We start from the raw sequence: 19,725 nt of genomic DNA, 5'->3' as shown, positions 1-19,725 counted from the left end.
GCGCTGGACACAATATCATGTGCTGCTGGGATGCCATGGAGAAGTAGGTCGTAATGAACCAGCGACACCACAGGGAGCTCAAATCACCCAAACGAGTCCATCGAGGGGGACCCTGCCTGAAATGAATTGACAAACCTTACCGTACCCACTTCCAACGGTGCCTTTGCCAGCAGGGCCGGCGCTAGGCATGGGCAGCGTGGGCAGCTGCCCAGGGCCTCGCACTCAGCCCACCAGCATGGGGACCCGAATCAATCGTGTGCCCTGTTGTTGACCTGTCTCCTTGCAATTAGGGTGTATGAAAGGGGTTTCCTCCCTGGGCCTCTCAGGGATGGTGTCCGGAGGCCTAGGGGAGGGAGCCGCATCCCCTTGTCCCAATTGCAAGGAGACCCATTCAGAGACACTGCGGGAGGCACATTGTACAGTATTTTAGCTCCCCCACAGTGTTAACTCAAGCAAGTCTTACACCTATCAGGCTGGAGGTGTGAAAATTGCTTGTGGGCTGAAAGTTAAAACTGTGGGGGGTGCTAAACTCCTGTACAGTGGGCCTCCCACAGTGTCTCTGAATGGTTTTCTTGCAAGGGGTCACTTAAGTAAATTAGAGGGGCCTTGCGCATTCCCTTAAGTAAATTAGAAGGGCCTCGCGCATCCACTTTTGGCCCAGGGCCTCGCAAATCATAGAACCGGCCCTGTTTGCCGGAAGTTGAACTTGTACAAGGGGGTGAAAATTCAGCGGATCACTGGGAAGTCTCTAATATCAGCATCATTAATGTCAGTTCTCAGAGAGTCGGGAAAAGTCCTTGATTTGATCGGATGGTTTGGGGTGCTCGGCACCAGCACTTAATTGTCAACGCTGGCACTCATAACAGTCAACCACATGGTGGTGCTACTTGCCTAAATTACAGATGGACACAATAACAGTTGTTTATTAAGTCAATACATTAAAAGTGACTAACGACTGCCACTTAAGCAATACTTATAGATTTGGGGGGTTGGAATAGTCTGATTTGGCACACTTGTAGGGTGTGATGGTTAGTAATTGTGTTGGTTCTGTCATTGGTGGTGCTGGTAGGGGCAATGGATGGTGTAAGCTGCAGTGGCCTTCTAAAGAGGGCCCTGGCACGTATTTAAAAAAAAAAAATTAAGCACTGTAAACTCTGGAATAATTCTTGAGGTTTAAGAAGCATTAATACTTCCAGGTAGAACAGGTGTGAACAAATCGACTAACTCTTTCCACTTTTGAATAAACCTTAATTTAAGAAAGATCCTAATCTAAGTCCAGGCTAGCAAATATTTCAGTAATATGTGCTGATGCCGTTAGGCTAACTACTGTAAAGGTGCCAATTGCAGATGACCACTCTAAGAGCTGGCACTGGCACACTGACATTAAATTGCAAGTCCCAGTCTGTGGGGCACACATTCCTAGATAAAGCCAGATTATTATGCCCACCTACGTCTAAGTCAAACTGAAAACTTGCGGCTTGTTCAGCTGCAAGTGTGGCTCCGCCACAGCCTTCCTGCCTCTTGAATTGTTTTTCAACTCCCTCTAGGCCAACCTGCGTCTATTCCGATCTGTTAAGCAGTAGGGTGTGTCTCATAAACGACGTAGTCCTGCAACTCTCTCTCTTGATGAATCGTCAAAAACATCCTTCTCTACACACTTTCTGCCCACACGTTTGTTCTGATAAAGCAAGTGAATTATAGTTGTGTGCTTTACAAAGCTCTTTGAAGTGGCAATCTTACAACAGAACTGCACACAAACAAGGAAGTGAACTAAAACATAATATACCAAACAGTGAATGTGCCTCATGTATACTCATCACTAGAGAGTAGTTTTAAGAATATTTCAGATTAAAGGAACAAGAAAGTGAGCTCAAACAGATCACATCAACCAGTGAGTATGCCTCACATATGTCCAACAGAGAGTAGTCTTAAGAAGATTTAAGGGTAAAGGAGCAAGAAAGTGAGCTGAAGCACATTGAAACAAAAAGGGAGTGTGCCTCATGTATATGTGTCCAACAAAGGTAGTCTTAAGAAAATTTACGGGTAAAGGAACAAGGATCAAGGAAGTGAGCTAAGACAGGTTAAAGCAATCATGGAATGTGTCGCCTACCAATGTGTCCAACAGAGAGTAGTCTTAAGAAGATTTAAGGGTAAAGGGACAAGGATGTGAGAAACGAAGGATTGAATCAAACAGAGAGTATGCCTCATATATGGATTGTTTCGTGGAAGGGCCACCATTAAACAGGAGGTCCACCTGGCCTGGTTTGTGGGGGAATTTTCCCTTGCACTCCATAATGATGGACATTTCTTTAAAGGCACATGCCAAACTCAAAACGATTTCAGTTTCTACATTGCGAGTAGCATGCCATGGACATTGCATGAATAACATACAATGCAGCCACATATGGAATTGTATCCTCTAAGGGCAACTTTGTTGTATGAAGTTGCATGTGAGAACTAAAGGTAAATTTAACATACGCATCAGTGATTTGGGAGGTCATGGTTTTACATCTGCAAGAACATTGCATTATGGATATTGTGGTTCTCTAAACTATGAACTAAGACCAGTGTAAATAAATGATGCGAGGAAAGAATATATTTGAAATGATTTATCACTGCATCAAACTCTTGACATGTACACTGTGACTGTCTCAATGACTTTAGGAAATATCCACTTGGGTAATTTTGTGTACCACAAATCCTTCCTGTTTACATTGCATCTGGAGGTTTCCAACAGAGAGTAGTCTTAAGTAACCAAGGGGGGAATTTGCGAATTCGCGATACGCTAATTCACGCGAATTCACAATCGCGATTCGCAAAAATCCGCCAATTTCCACGAGCTTGCGAATATTTTTTTTTTGTGAGTTCGCGAGATTTTTTTACCAGTTCGGGAACGAGAACTTGCGCATGCGGGCCCAACGGTCGCGAACATGTTGTTTCCACTTAACCAGCCTGCTCGCAATGCCTTTTTCCTATTTCGGGTCACAATGACGTGTTCGCGTTGCAATTTCCTGTTTCGGGTCGCAATGACGTGTTCGCGACGTCGCTCGGCCAGCTACCAAAATCTCGCAGTGCACGCGAACAGGGAGGAAAACTCATCAGCAAATGCAGAATCATGGTAAGTCAATGTCGCGCGCGCGAGATTGTATTTTTAAAGCGCAAACAAGAAAAAAAAATCCGCCAACTCACGAATTGCGGATTTTTGGGCAATTTCACGCGTTTCACGGATCGCGAAATTGCCAAAAATTTGCAAAATCCGCGAGCGGAACGAATTTTCAGCCCATACATAGTCTTAAGAAGATTTAGGGGTAAAGGAAACAGGAACAAGAAGGTGAGCCAAGACAGATCAAATCAAACAGTGAGCGTGCCTCATATATATGAGTCCAACAGAGAGTAGTCTCAAAAAGATGTAAAGGTAAAACAAGAGCAATTAGCAGTAATCTCTCAAATGGGATGCATCACTGGTCGTGGAGGGTTTCATCCAAACATTTTCACAAAAAAAGTGTCAGCTTTTCAGGGTACCTCAAGAGTAATGTGATTGTAAAGGAAATTAATCCAATGTAAAAGAAGGAAACCAGAGTTGTGCTGACAATGCCAAGAAGGGCTATTTCAGTGTGTACAAACTAAAGAGACATATCTCAAAGGCAGAAATTAAGATCTTGGCAAAAAGATGGGTGAAAAGATGCTGAAGAAGGAAAAGTAGTTGCAGGCAAACAAGCTAAATGTTTTACCTAAAGAAAGCATTGAAACAACAACATCAACATATAACAGATACAATTCACTCAAAGAATAGAATGATGCTCACACGATGATGAGCTTGGATGAAGCTGTCCGTAATGTAACCTTGAAAATCATGCAGGAGAGGAAGCCACTGAGTCTGGTGAAAATAGAACTTCAGATGCTAACTTCATCTACTCCATACCCTAGCGGTCACTCACAAGAGTCAAAGATGGGGCAGGGACAAAGAGTGCAGCAGACCAAAGGAAAGAAGCAATGGCAAGAAAGAAGCTAGGAAAAAAAGAATTTCAATTTCGAAGAAAGCAGAAAGACATAGTGAGGAACAACGTGGGTGCTTGGCAGAAATCTTGCTACCTCCTTATTTTGCTTCAGCCTCTCAGCAAAAATGCTACAGTTGCTCACTAGACTTCATTTCGACACGGAAATTCTTTGCAGTGTTCGCAAGTAAGAAATCTGAATCAATTCTGAACTCAATTTCCCTACCTTCCAGGCTACATTTTTTCTTCTAAGGGCCTTCTCGGTTCCCTTGGAGTTCACGTTCAGGACATTTATCAAAGTTGTATTTTGCTAACATTCTATCATGCCTCTAAGCACAATCTATTTTTTGACAAGTTGAAATCTCAGACTTTCTGATCCTCTGATGCCCAAAAAGGGATAGCATTCACAGGGGTGTATTTACTCAAATGTTGCACTGATTTTGGCTCACAAAGTGATTTAGTGCAACATGTTTATTTGAAATTAAATTTCCTGCAAACACGTTTTTGCACTGGAAAGTGACTGACAGAAAAGTAAAGTAGCGCTTAGCTCAGCTCTGCATTATTTTGCATCAAGGGGGAGTTCTATGGGTGGTGGATGGGTGTTCCCATGCTCCACCTAACGGTTTTTGACACAAACCCTATTTACTAAAAAAGTAGACAGGGTTTTGCATAAAAAAACACCATTGTGGTTTTGGCATTTTTGAGGAGCAATGCTTTTAAAATGCTTTTATTTGTCAAAATGTTTCCATCTTTACATGTGTGCTGCACAATACAGCACACATATAAAGTAGGGAACATTTAAACGCAAGTCTAAGTATAATATTAAGTACTTGAAGGGTGTCCTTCCAATGCAAAACCTATGCTAGGCTAGACTTGACATAGACCCTTGTACTAAAGCGCAAAGATGTTTTTGTGGCACTGCAGCCTGATTGTGCGCCTGTGCTGGAGAGACAACCATTTCTCCGTCGATATGCGCTGTCCTGCTCTCTCCATCTCACGCAACACAACACACTCACTGTGTATGCTGAGCTGCTTTGCGAGACATGATAGTAAATATTCCCTAGAAATGATTACATTGTCTGGAACAGTGCATGATGGTGAATCTTCTCCCCAGACGTGGTGTGATCGGCGAAGGGTGATGGAAATGCAGAGATGGACACGTGCTACTTCTTCTATCTAAGTTCATTTGACGAGTCATGCATGGAGGCTCTTGACATAGAAATTGCACAATGGCCTCTGTAAAGGGCACTTTCGATTTGGGACCCTTAATCACAGCATTCCTATTTTTGCAAGAACTCTCTTTTGGTAGTGATTTTTCATTTGTCGACATGACTGTCAGTCCTAACACGAACATGCACGATGTGGGTCGTTTGTATTTGGAAAGTGCCACTCACTCACGTGAGAGGAGTTACGGTCATCTCAGTAGCATGACTAGCAGAGCGTGACCTTATTATCACTGGACCGACGTGTTGACCCAAGGCTGATTTAAAAGCATTTTTCAAATGATTTCCGTGTGGCGAGCGAGCTGGAACCTCATCTTGTCCAGTTGCTCTTGAGCACAGGCTATTGCTCAAGCTTGAAACGTGACCTTGAGAAGCAGATCTTGAGAGGGGAGGATGGTGCGATCTTCTGTCGGTCACTCGCCCTCGGGCACCGGAGCATCTTGAATGCTAGGAGTTGGAATTCCAGACGAGGGAGTCCTTGAGCGTGTCTTTTTCAAGGAGCTCATCAGGCTTAGTGACTTGAGTATTAATGTCCTGAAAACTCCTTTCTGGCTCCCACCAATGAAAACCTCTCCCAAATGACCTCATCCCACTCTCTATGGTCCTGTGTCCCTCCTACCTCCTTTCTGAGTGTAGAGTGAGATGTAGCTGGAGCACGGCCACTTGGCAAAGTACAGAGAGGCAAACAGGCTCCAACCCGCTCCCAGAAGCTCTTCTTTCTTTTCAGGTTAATCTGTTCTACTCTTTCACAATTCTCTCCAACTGGAGTTTGCTTCTCTGTGTGGTGTGGAACTGGAGATTAGAATAGGAGCTAGGCTCAAAGGATCAAAAGAGCTTAAAGGTGCCACTAACACATCTTGGCAGCACCCATTATCAGAGCTCTGAGTCACAGAACCCTTAAGGCTATTGGTGGTCTCAAAGTTTGGAATGATGTGCTCCAGTGACCCTTCCAAGATTTTTTATTAACATTGTTCTATGGCGAATTATTTTCCCGGGATCACTGGAGAGTGGCACCCACTCAAACACCTGCAATGCTTTTTGGATACAGGTAACTGGCCCATTTGACATGGTGGAGAGGCCCCGTTCACTTTGTGCAACCGCAATAGTGACGTTGGAATTGTCTGGGCTGAGTATGATGGGCGCATGCTGGATGGAGATCCCTACTGTTTCTTTTCTAGCTTTACTAATGTATTCATGTAGAAGCTTAAAAATACTTGAAATAGATGGAGGGGGGATATGCAGCAAGTAAGGGAATAACAGAAATATATCACAAAAGAACAGGAAGAGGTGGGCTGTAGTGTGCAAACAGAAGTGGTGAGTAGAGGAGCAGGAGACGTCCACCTGCCGCCACTCTTCGACAGACTAAATGCTCAGCCAGTAAATACAACCACTCAGTTGCGCAACCACTCCACATGACTGCAGCACGCAAGCGCAACAAACCACACTGCACAATCAGTGGATGTGAGAGGGGAAGAGCATGAGCATGCAACAGTGCCTGCTACTTTTACTCAACAAATGCCCAAACCTGCATCCGTTACACTGCTCAGCCGGCTGAGAATGTGTCTGGCCCCCTAATAGCCAGGGCCGGACTAGGGAACCAAAGACATCCCAGTCGAAACTGCTCCTACCAGCCACACGCCCTTCCCCTCTTCGCTCTATCACTCTCTATTCTTCCTTCTATCCATTCTCTCCATCTCTCCTCGCTTGCTTCTCCCTCTGTACCCACTCCCTCCCTTTCACTCGCTCTTGAATTATCTTGTGGCTGGGCCAGTTGATTTTTGGGAGCTGGGGAAAGTGAGAGAGACACCAGCAGTGACCCTGGTCATTCGAAAGCGGCCTCCAACCCACCGGGGATTTGCCCGATGGATTGAGAGGACCACCCCGCCCTGCCAATAGCTTTGATTATTAAATGCTGATTCACTCTTAAAACATCCACAGACAGGTACAACCCATTGTTCCCGAACACATCGACTTTCAATGCCCTCTGGCTTTGGGTTAGAACAGAGGTCTTAAAACTGTGGGGTGCGCCCTCCTGGGGGTCCGTGGATGTCTTTCCAGGAAGGCACAAATGTCTTTAGAACTATTTGTAAATGAAAATGGCCTGGAAGCGCAACTTTCTTTATTTAGCGTTTCCTGGCTGTATTCATCTAAATCAAGCAGTGGAAGTACATAAAAGTGCATGGTGAATATTGGCGCCCTGGTGGCGGGGTCAAAGACATTGCTAAGTGGCTAAAAAGAACACAATATTCCATAAATATTTGTATTCACCTTTAACCATCTGCATATAAAATAATGCAAATACCGTAAATGAAAAATAAATGCAAATTAAACTATTCATTGGGAACACTTTTTTTATGTTGTGAAAACTTAATTGGTTAATGTGATCACTGTAAATGCCCAATTGTATGACCACATAATTGCATCCTGGTTGGCGGAGTGTGTAATAGTGGCTTGTGCATTTATAACACTATTAATATCCTAGCCTGGAACACAAAGCACTATGAACATGCAAGTCATTATTTAAAACTTATGCACCCACATGCATCATTGTTACATTTTGCGATTTCTTAATTGCGAAAATTAAGGAATCGCAATTAAGAAATCGCAAAATTCTATGCATTAAGAATTTTCAATATTTTTTGCGATTCCTTAATTTTCCTTAATTGCGATTCACAATTTGCGAATCGTAATTAAGGAATCCCTTCCCATTGATTCCTATGGGCCTAGAGGCCCATAGGAATGAATGGGTAGCCATTCTCATTTTGCGATTCGCAATTAAGGAATCCCAAAATGAGAATGCTATTTCAAGGGTGCAGGGGGGGGTCCCGAGGACCCCCCTGCACCCCTGAAATTTAACTTTAAGAACATTTTTCACACACACATGCCCCAAGGGCATGTGTGTGTGTAACATGAAACTTTCAAAAATGCACTTTTGTGCATTTTTGAAAGTTTTAGTAAATTACCATGAAGTTCAACTTCATGGTAATTTACCTCTTTCTATTTGCGAATTCGCAAAAAAAAAATATTCATGCATTGCATTTAAGAAATCATAAATTGCGATTTCTTAAATGCAATCACAATTTAAGAAATCGCAACATAATTGTGATTCCTTAAATTGCGAAAAAATAAAAAAACATGATGCATCCCAAAAAAGGAAATTGCTTTCGCAAACGCCCGAATTTTGCGATTCGCACCGTTTGCGAATGCAATTTACCTTGATGCATGTGGGCATTAGTGCACACAGTATCAGCATGGCCACTGGAATTATGCGGCAAAGTAGGACTAAGTTATGCAGCACAACTGTCTAAATTATTTGTTAAAAAAAGGCAAAATATGAGCCTTAATGTCGCTCTTTTTGGAATGGTATTACTTCATTATTTTGTCAGCTTTCTACATGCTACACTGTCTGGGCAAAGGTTTCTCCTCATTAGTACCAGTTTATCACCCAAATATAGCAATAAGCAACAGAAAGGTGACAAGCCGAACTTTGCAATGGACCTTACCCTGCGCTGTAGAATGTATTGTCATGTTTAGTAACTTTGTATCTGTTCGAGCTAGAAACACATTTTTTTGTTTAAAATCTGCAGATTATACAGAAGATGGTGGATTATGCAGCAAATCCATAATTATGTAGAAGATTCTGCAGCCACAAAATTGCAAATTTCCAGCTGTCCTGAGTAAAAGTAATGATGCTCAAAATGATTTAGTTTTTAAGATAAAACAAGTGCTTTCAAAAGAATATATTTTAGTAATAGGTAACACACTGTACCTTGTGTATTTTATAAACCCATTAAGAGGGTGCTTCCCAAAGTTTAACACCCCTAGATCACCTCTCAAAAAGAATACATCTTTTTCACCGTGAAGTTTCTAGTGGCTCCATAAATAAAAACCTGTACTCAGGTCCAAGCAGCCTTTACATTTAGTAATTAACCAATTGCACATATTTACCTTTCTTTCAGGTAGCACGTACTGTGGAGAAAGTCTGTTTCTTCTTTAGTTCCCAGTCCATGGATAGTGGCAAAGAAATGGAGCAGCGGAGTGGGTGCTATGTGGGGGGCTAATCATAGCATTTAAAAATGGACAGACACAGCTCCCTCTGGGAGATCCCCTGAGGAAGGTTGGGATTTATATTTTAAATGGCCATCACTGGCATCATTGCAGCAGCTGCAGTGACACTAGGACAATGTTATGAGCGACCACTGCACCCACATTCTGTCTGTGTTTTCCAGCAAATCAATGGGTGGAAACCCTATTTTGCTATTAGCATTTTGGCCCAAGTCACCCTTGCTGTGCAGGAAAAAGGTCCAAAGCAACAGGTGGCGAAATAGTTTTTCCACCCCTTTTTTAATGCAAGGAGGAGGACAGCAGGGACTCAGGCCTGGGACGATGGTCAGTGGAATGGGTAGAGGAGTAGGTATCACTTGTGCAGCAGATGCAGTGTCACAGGGGCTCAGGGGTTTGAGGCACCTTCTAAACCCCAATTAATATGGTTATAATATCCGTGCTTGCTTACGTTAGGACCCAGTGCACCACTGCTGTGCCAGTGTTGCTTTGGGCCTTGGACCAGTGGCCCAAGAGAGGGGAACATTGAAGCAGGGGAGACATCTTAGCTTAGGTCTCAGAGAGATTGCAGAGCGGAGAATGGGGCAAGATGGAGGCCAATGTCTTCAACAAGGTCAGGCAGTTGCTGTCATTACTGAAGCAGGCACAATGACACTGGGCCCAAGAGTTTGAGAGTCCCACCAGATAACAATTATGACTGTCTTGTTTGATAAAAGAGGATTGGAGGCCCATTTTCCTTGTTAGCATGAGGGCTGAGGGCACCGTTGCTGCAAAGTGGTGGGCAACATGTAGAAGATCATTTCATTTGGAAAGAGACAGAGAATCTGATTCAATATTGGGTGATGGCCAGGCATGGTGGGAAAGGGGTGAAAGAGGCACAGGACACAGTCTGCTACTCAGGGCCAGGGCTATCATTAGTGCAACAGGTGCAGTTGCATAGGGTCCCAGGTGTGTGAGGGGCTTTCAACACCCAAAGTCTTTATAGTAGAGTTTTTGCTTGCTATATTTGCTCTTTTATAAGTCTCATATTTACTATGGATTGTGAGCTGCAGAAAAAGTACCCCTGAAATATATGAGCCTGCTCCCTGTATTCAACCCTGACCCTTCCCCTCTCCCAAGTAAAGCCATTAAGGGGCATATTATCAAGCTGCAGCGATAATTATCGCTGGCGGCGCTTAGCGTGAGATTTGTTATTGCTGGCTATCGCTGGAAATTATCGCCGTGCTAGCACTGTATTAACAACGCTTAGCACAATGGCAATAATTATTCCAGCAATAGCGGTGTTTTTACATGGAACATCGCTGGTTTTCCAGCGATGTTCCATGGAAAACAGCGAGAACCTTGCTGATACAACCCTGTGGGCATATCAGCATAATCCACCCCAATGTATAGTATAGATAAGTCAGCATTTTAGCAGATGTTAGTTTTTGGCGATAACCGCGGTTTTGGCCAAAAACTAATATCTGCTAAAATGCGTGGGCCTCCTTGTAAATTTCACGATGTGCACATCGGGAAAACGGGTGCTAACATGTGCTAATGCATGTTAGGGCAATAATTTTATCTCCACTTTTTTTGGCTTTTAAAGCCAAAAAAGCAGAGATAAGGCCCTTGCTGATATGCCCCTAAATTTTGGAGGGGGCCCAACTTAAAAATATTCTGCCTATGGGGGGCTCAAATTAAAAAAAATTGAAGGCCCCTGGGTTACAAAACAACCCTCCAGTGAGGCATGAAGCAATTCCACCTCGTATTCCTTTCTTCAGCCGGTACAACGCCTCCTTCTCATTCTTTCTGGTTTTCTCACAAGCACTGTACTGGGGAAATGGTCAATAGATCAGGAATACAAGGCAATTACAACAGAAAGAGCGATGGCCATGAACAATGGGAGACGCAGGCTTTGACATTGAGAAAGGAGGACACAAACGTTAGTATTAGGACAGGGAGACGTGAACACGGTGAGATGGAAAGGGACACTGGACGCAAAGCAGCGACAGAGTGAGGGCGACAGGGATACTGGGCGAAAGAGACCGGCACGCGGGCACCAGTTGAAGAAACACAAACTTGAACTTTGGGACTATAATGCTTTAAATCTGTGACTGGAGCATAGGACAGAGACGTGGAACAAGCTAGGACCCAGGATTAGGGCAGATTTACAATAACTGGCGCATCCCTGCATATCAGCAGGGATGCACCAGTTATTGTGCATCAGGGCTCTGCCACCATGGATGCACCGCATTGTAAATGCGGCGCACCATGGGGCAAAAACCGACAGATTTGTGACGCATTTGCCGTAAAGGTGGCGCATTGTTGGAATTGCGTCGCAAGCGCGCTGCAGCTCCAGCAAGGCTCCGGGGGTGCCCTATCTTTTAAATACTGCGTCAATCCTTACGCCTGCTTCAAGCAGGCGCAGGGTTTTGACGCAGCATGGGCTTAAAAGTGACTGAGTGAAATCTTGTAGATTTCACTCAGCCACTTTTAGGAGGCGTTCCTGCGCCGGAATGCCCCCCCTGCGCATGAATGCCTACTCCTGGCGCAGGGCTTTACAACGTGACGCATCTCCCAGATGCGTCACGTTGAAAATACCCCGCAGCATGGCGCTTTTTTTGCGCCGCCGCTGCCTCACAAAAGTGATGCAATGGCGTCGTAAAAGAGGCGCAAGGGCTTGTAAATCTGCCCCACTGTCCTGACAAGCAACAACAAACAAACAAATGCACACACACCCGTGATGAAGAACCAACACATGCAAGATGCGACTTTGCTAATAATTCACACAGCTATTAGCACCAAGTGGTGATGGACTGAGATGTGAAGCGCTTTATAAATTCAGCACAATAAAACACATCAGACAGAATACCCCACGTCTCTCGCTTTGTCACATAACATTAGATACAAATACCGAGGGGTAGGAATAAGTTTAACACAAATGACTACTGGAGAACTCGTGATATTTCCTCCAACTTAACGCGGGGAAAACAGAGATACTGCTCCTGGGGAAAAACACCGCGTCCTGGGGAGATAGCTGGTGGCCTGACACCTTGGGCCAACCTCCTAAGCCAAAGGAATGCGTTAAAAATCTGGGAGTCTGGGTGGACTCGGCATTGAAGTTTACTCACCACACTAAAAAGGTGGCTGCCACCTGCTTCGGCATCTTACGTAACCTCAGACCTATTTTGAGGTTCTTCGATTGCCGCACCCGCCAGTTAATTGTCCAGGCGACCATCCTTTCAAGACTGGACTATGCTAGCTCTCTTTTATTGGGGGCTAACCTTGCCGAAACCACCAGATTACAGAGAGTCCAGAATGCGGCTGCCAGGGCGCTGGTAGGCCTCCCCCGCCATTCTTCGGTGGCCGGAGCCTTGAAAAAACTGCACTGGCTCCCAGTGGGCAAAAGGGTCCAGTTCAAGGCACTTTGTTTAGCCTTTAAAATTCTTAAAACCGCCTCTCCCCCAATGCTGTGCCCCCTCCTGTCGGATTATACTCCTAGGAGGTCGCTTCGCTCAGAGGGACAACATCTCGTGATCATCCCTAGTACCAAACTGGCCAGAATAGGAGGTCGATCCTTTAGCCTCCTAGCTGCCAAGCTATGGAACAGTCTACCGGAAACAATCCGTGGCATGCAGGACCTTTTGGCTTTCAGAAAGGCCATTATAACTCACCTTTTTCAGTAATGCCTCTTCTTCTCTCTGTGCTTCTAACTTTCTGCATTTAGTCTTCTCGCAGCGCCGGGACGCCCCTTGGCTGGGGCAGCCGCGCGCTATACAAATCACTATAACATAACATAACATAACATAACATTTCTAGTTCAGACCTTCCAGAGTACGGGGAGGCCAGGACTGGAGTCAGAAGTGCAAAAGAGAACGCAAAATGTTGCTGAATTATCGCCATTTGTGACGTGAGCATTTGCGTGAGTAAGGAAGATGCAAAGGCAGATCTCTGGCGACAGGTTGTTATTGTTAATCACGTTAAGAAAGATGTATGTATAGATTATATACTGTATAATGTATAGATTATATAATAATGTATAGATTGTATAATGTATAGATTCTGTTGTAATAAAACGGAGGGATCTTTAACAAGAGCAATATTGCTGTTTTCGAGTATGACATTTTTTCAATTGATTGAAGCGTTCCTCGCTAAAATGAGTATAAAACCATGCACGGCCAGGTAAGGACCCTTTCAGGGACCATCTTTGCAATGATATCCATCGAAGGTTGGCTGAGGCTGCCCAGCAGCAAAGGCCTGCAGTGTACCAGTGAATGATAACCTCTGACCTATTGACAGATACTCACCTTCTGCAGTTGATGTGCCAGACACAATGCCAGCTGTGCGGCCATGTCTTGCTGGAGTGAGACCCACAAATGGAGCTTTGGCGACCTCGGGAAAGGAGCCAAATTCAAAGTTTTTTTGTTTGATTACTAAAAACCATAACAAAGTGTTAAAACCATGTAACTCATTTGTACATATACAAAGTTTTTAAAAGAGGGAAAAAAAAGACCCCGGTTAGTGCAAAAAGCAGTGCAGTAATCTTGCGATGTAAAGGAGCCCTTCTGGCTGGTGATCTCCGGTGACTGCCCGAAATCAGTATCTCCGTCCTGTCCCAGCGGCCTCTGTCAGAACCCAAACTGCATAAGACAAGAATCCCTTTCTTTCTTTGGGGTCTGTGTGCCCACACTCTACAGATAGCCATAGTACACACAGCTTCCCTCAAGGGAGCCTGGTGGCCATCGCTGTGCCGCCCTCTCATTTACACCACAGAGGTAAGCTTCACTTACGCATCCCTGGAATCATGGTAAGAAACTTCACAAGAGTTCAAATCAGCCCCATCTACAGCTCACTGAAATTGCAGCCTATCCACTCTCGGTAATGCAGCTGCCCCTAGAGGAAATAGTACAAGTGAAGGCGTTCTTCATTATGCACAGGCCTTGTCAGTCAAGGACCCTCAGTTATGCGTCTCCCAGTTCTCTCAGTGCACCCGTTCTTGTCCACACAGGACTCCTCTGAAGATAAAGCAAGGGTGGAGATCATATTTAGCACTGGCCTCAAGACATAGTCATTATCCAGTCGATTGATAGCCACCTAACCTCATAAGCCTGACTTTTCTATTGTTATGTTATTCCTTTCTGATGATACCCAAATCAACTCGGAAGGCTAATCCGAATTAAGGTGGCCTCAATGGCATGAGCATATATCCTAAACATCTATGTCTAAATATCCAAAAGTGATCTGTACTGGAGAGCTATTTCTATTGCGCTAGACCTGGTAAAGGTTGATGCCCTCTGTGTCGTGAATTCAGTGAGTTTCTGAGTGTGTTTTCAGACACCTTTATTCAGGGATGTGTTAGTGAGTTAGTAGCTCTGAACAGACTCTGAGGTACACGAAATCCAGTCCCTCCTTCTTGATCAGCTTACAATATTTCAAGCATGGTTGCCTATCTTATCCAACAAAATCTCATTCCCTCCTGCTGCAACATCCTAACTGTAAATGATGCTCAGGTTATACAAGTAGGGTTGGATGGACTAAGTAGTCACATTTCAAAAATGGCCGACGATGAAGCTGAAAGAGTAGCCAATCTCATAGAAGGGTGTGGAGGTATGAATTCCCATTACTACTTATGACGCAAGATTTTTTTCTTTCAATTGTTGAGTACTGATTGGTGCATAGCTTTTCTATTTATTCAACTGTTATGAAACTGTTAGTAAACTAAATTTAAAGTATTTCCTGTCTTTTGATTTTCAATCCGGAGCATGTTACATACTTAATTACCTTCCGTTGTTATTGTTGTGTTACACTGTCTTACCATCAGAATTAATGTTGGGATTACTGACTGGAATGTTGGCTGGATACTTGTGCCCTCTTGACTCCACGCGGTTGCCTGGCAAAACTTCAAGGCCTAGCTCACTGTCGACGGTATTGAAGACTCAGACTAGCCGAGCTGCCTGTTTACCACGAGATAATTGATGCCCAGTCTAGCTGTTAAAAAATAAACAAGACCGAATGGCCCAAGTCTCCAGCCACATTCATGTAAATATATTGGGGAGCATGCCTTTAGAGCCCTATTCCATAGTTTGCAGACGCCTTCAGACTCCTCCAGCTGCTGTAGTCGATTCAGCAGAGCCTCTCCCATTGTCCAGCAATTATAACCTGTTTTACAGGGCTGGGGTGGACACGGGTTGGATTCTAGGGTGTATGAAGGACCCACTGGAGTGCAGCAGTCCACTGTGGTGTTCTAAGGGTACTACAGGGGTATGTACTTCTAAAGCACCAAGAATGTTAGGATTCTGTTTAGGTACTATTGGGAAATAAATAAAAAAAGGAAAAGTTAATAAGTATATTCACAAGTGCCGTGAACAACAGCAACGTGCATTTTGTCCATTCATACCAGGTCGAGTAATAGCATAATGTAGGGAATTTCGCGTAACAAGCATAATGTGAACTTTGCAAAATTACTGGAGACAAAGCCGGTGTATCAAGCAGCTAATGGCACATCTGGCAAAAAAGGTGATGCCCAATCCACCATCCCCTGCATTCTGCTGCTCTATTTTGAGGGCAGTTGAATTTAGTGCTCTCACTGGCAGAGCCATCTTCAGCGCTGCCATTGTGATTGAAACACCTATTTGGCAACCACAGCGCCAGCTAAGATGATGTCCAATAGGCCACCCAACAGAGGGCAGCCTGTCCATCGCTATTTCCACTCACAATCATTGAGTGCCAGAGGGGCATGGTAATCGAGGCAGTCTTGCCTAGAAACCTGTGCAAATGCCCTTTGGAAACTGGGTAAAAAATATCAATTTTGCAAGGGACACTGCTCATTCCAGGACCTGATTTCAGTCCAATGGCTGTGGAAGTGGGGCAGCAAAAGGGGGGGGACAAAGGCAAGACATGGAATCCAAGGGGGAGCTGGAGGGTAGGGGCTGTGTACTCGGATCTTGGAGCTAATTAAAGGAAAGAACCATGTCATGGGGCGGGGGGGGTGGTATAAGGCACTGGGCTGTGTCACAGGAGTGGTCAACGGAGGAGTCATGAGGGGCGGGTGCAGCTGAAGTTGAGAAAGATCCTATGGACTGGGAAAAGTCTAGAGTTTACAGTCCATCTGTGGGCCGTGTCATGGAGAGGGTGAAAAACCCGGAGTTTGAGTGCACATAATCCTAGAGCAGTGTGCCACTGCCCTCAAGGACAGAGGTCAAGCCTAGAACAGATATGAATAATATACTTAGTGGACAACAAGGCTGTCGAATCCGGAGAAGTAGACGTGGACGGCTTTGATCGGAACAGGAATAGGACATGTTATATCCTCACAATGGCACAATGTTGTTAACGGGAATGTATAAAGCACAAGAAATTGAAATTGTCATGTCTGTGATAAATGCAAAACTGATTAAAAATTGTTTACAAAAAATGGAGAGGGTGAAAAACCAGTGACTTGGAGGAAGGGCATAAAATAAGTCATTTTACCATTCGCAAATCAATAATGTATGAGCAACTGTTTGTGCAAAGTAAGATCCTCTGCGCTGAGCTTGTGCTTTTGCAAACTGTGCCATCTTCTTGAGAATGAAGCGGCAGGAGTTTTGTCTTTCTAAAGCTGTCATTATTTTTACTTTCCAGCTTGAGCCCTGGTGATTGCAGCGACCCTGCATCGGAGTTTCTGCGCAACATGGGGAGCCTGAAGCCAGCCAACCAAAGCCATGTAGGGGAAGAGATTGTGAGTAATGAGAAGATCCCACGGGTCTGGCACACCCCCGGCTTTCCTCACTATGGATCTGGCGCTATTATGATGGACAGCACCAAGACTTTGGGGGTTCAGATCACACTGATAGCAGCCTACTGCCTGATCATCATGCTGGGGCTCATCGGGAACTCTCTGGTGATCTACATCATAGTGAAGCATCGGAGCATGAGGACTGTCACCAACTACTTCATAGCCAACCTGGCAGTGGCAGACTTGATGGTGGACAGTCTGTGCCTGCCCTTCACCCTGGTCTACACTCTGCTGGATGAATGGAAATTTGGATCTGTTTTGTGCCACCTATTCCCTTATGCCCAAGCGCTAAGTGTCCATGTGTCCACCTTGACCCTCACAGTTATTGCAGTGGACAGATACAGATGCATCGTCTTCCACTTGGACAGCAGGATCTCAAAGAAGTTCAGCTTCTTCGTCATTGCTGCCACATGGCTGTCCTCAGCTCTGCTTGCTGCACCTTTAGCCATATTTAGGGAATACAGGCATGAAGACATCCCGTCCATCAACCTGAAGATGGCGGTCTGCTCCGAGAAGTGGCCCTCGGGCAACAGCAGAGATGCCACCATCTACAGCCTGTCCATGCTCCTTCTCCAGTATGTCCTGCCCCTTGCCATCATTAGTTATGCCTACATCCGCATTTGGTTCAAGCTGAAGAGCCACATCAGCCCCACTGCTAGAAGTGACAATCAGCAGCGGAGAAGAAAAACCACCAAAATGCTGGTGATGGTGGTGGTCGTCTTTGCTGTCTGCTGGCTCCCCTTCCACATCTTCCAGCTGGCAATCGACCTGGACTTGGTCTTGATCTTTCAGGAGTACAAGCTCATGTACTCCATCTTCCACGTTGTTGCCATGTGCTCCACATTCGTCAACCCTCTGCTCTATGGCTGGATGAACCGGAACTACAGGAATGGCTTCCTACTCTTCTTCGGCTGCAAGGACAAGTTAGAGGGCAGTCACATGGATGGGTCATTGCGTGGCCCATCATTCACCTTTAGGGCAACCACATACCAAGGGAGCTTTAAAAACACATTGGGCAATGGGCCACCACCAACCGAAGTCTAAATCAAGAGGTGAATGGAGATCAGTACCCACCGAGTGATCAGACATTTGAATGTTGGCTTTTGCCACCTAGAAGTGATAATTTCTCACCATGAAACGTTTTGAATTGCCTATGTGACAATCACAGTTCAGCGTAGACATGTTAAGTGCATAAGACCATACAGCTCTACTCTCTAACAGCAGATAGACCATCACCACTACATGTGCATTTTGGACTAAAAACCTGTATGTACCACTGAAACGCATTAAAGAGAAGACGTATCAAATAAATGTGCATTCGTACATATCATTGTCAAAAGTGATCAAAAATCCTGCTTCCTTTTTCTTGCATTTTCCTTAGAAATTAGCATCTCCGAAAATGTGAAATTGGTCTCAATATTAGGAAGCCTTTTCCAAATTGCTGAACAAGCTGCAACCAGTACTCACCAGTGCAACCTGTTGCATTGCTGGGATGAGCACCTCATTGTCGGATCATCTTCTAAATCAGGAGAAATATTGTTAGACAGGCAGAGAGACCCCTACATCACAGCTTCCTTGGCATTCTAGAATACCTGCCTTAACATGAACAGGAGGCAGATCCGTCACACAGGCTTTCAGATTTCACATTTAACATGGTTCAGGATATTCATGAAATTTGAGTGGAAAAATGCTAAGAAATGTAATGTTTGGTAAATGGAAAATTGTTAATTTAGCATTGCAGCCTGCTGCCAAGGGCTATATATCGGTTACTTAAGAAAGCCCTTTCACAGTTTTATAGGGAAAAGCCTCATGTAAAAACGTATAATGAGAGACTGGGCTTTGGAGGAGGGCTCTAGTAAATAATGTCACCATAATGGTTACAATGAAACCACACACCATCAAACAAAGAGACATTCTGGAACCCTTATTATTGGGTTCTGGAGATCTTATTTTTAGAGATTGCTGATGATGTAAGATAGGGCTAACGGGCAAACATTTTCAAATCAATCAATCAATCAATCAGGGGATTGTGAGCTCGTTAATCACCTGCGAGGGACTCACGGCACTGGGAGGGGTGGGGTCAGCAGTTCCATTCATGTATTCAGGGAGGAGGCACGTCTGATGTCGGTCAGGAGCTTGTTCAAGTTCTTGGCAGGGATGTAGGAGAAGGATATTCCCCCTGCTCTTGCTCTGTGGATGCGTGGAGTTTCGGCGAGGATGAGGTTGGCGGAGCAGAGGATTTTTTTGGTACGTGGAGGGTGATTCTGTCGTTGAGGTATTAGGGTCCCTTTTTTTGTAAGCATTTGTAGGCATGGGTGACTATCTTGAAAGTGAGTCGCTTCTCGACGTGGATTCAGTGGAGCTTCCGTATGTGTTGGCTGATGTGCTTGGTTTGAGGGATAGAGAGGACGAGTCTGGTAGTAATGTTCTGTATCGTCTGGAGCTTGCGGAGTGGAGACTTGTTTATGCCAGTGTAGAGGGCGTTTCAGTAGTCCAACCAGCTGGTAATGAGCACGTGGGTGACTGTCTTCCTTGCCTTGGGGGGATCCATTCAAAGGTTTTACGGAGGATGTGGAGGATGTTGAAGCAGTTGGAGGCAACTGCATTGACTTGTCGGTTCATGGAGAGGGAGGAGTTGAGTATGATGCCAAGGTTTCTGGCATGGTCCATAGAGGTCGGGGGGCTGCCGAGG

At 44.8% G+C, this 19,725-nt stretch overlaps 1 protein-coding gene across 1 annotated transcript in view; it reads left to right on the top strand.

Moving 5' to 3' along the window:
- The window catches only part of LOC147702654 (neuropeptide Y receptor type 2-like), a 223,614-nt gene extending 205,270 nt beyond the window's left edge, over positions 1-18,344 (top strand). The window contains exon 3 of the mRNA XM_086928815.1: positions 16,880-18,344. Coding sequence (XP_086784941.1) covers positions 16,929-18,077 — 1,149 coding nt within the window. The 5' untranslated portion in view covers positions 16,880-16,928 and the 3' untranslated portion in view covers positions 18,078-18,344. The remainder of the gene's footprint in view (positions 1-16,879) is intronic.
- The last annotated feature ends 1,381 nt before the right edge of the window (positions 18,345-19,725 follow it).

The sequence above is a fragment of the Lissotriton vulgaris genome, chromosome 7 (assembly GCF_964263255.1).
Source record: "Lissotriton vulgaris chromosome 7, aLisVul1.2, whole genome shotgun sequence".
NCBI lineage: Eukaryota > Metazoa > Chordata > Amphibia > Caudata > Salamandridae > Lissotriton > Lissotriton vulgaris.
Note: the sequence above shows the minus strand (reverse complement) of the source record. Positions and strands in the feature narration are given on the sequence as shown.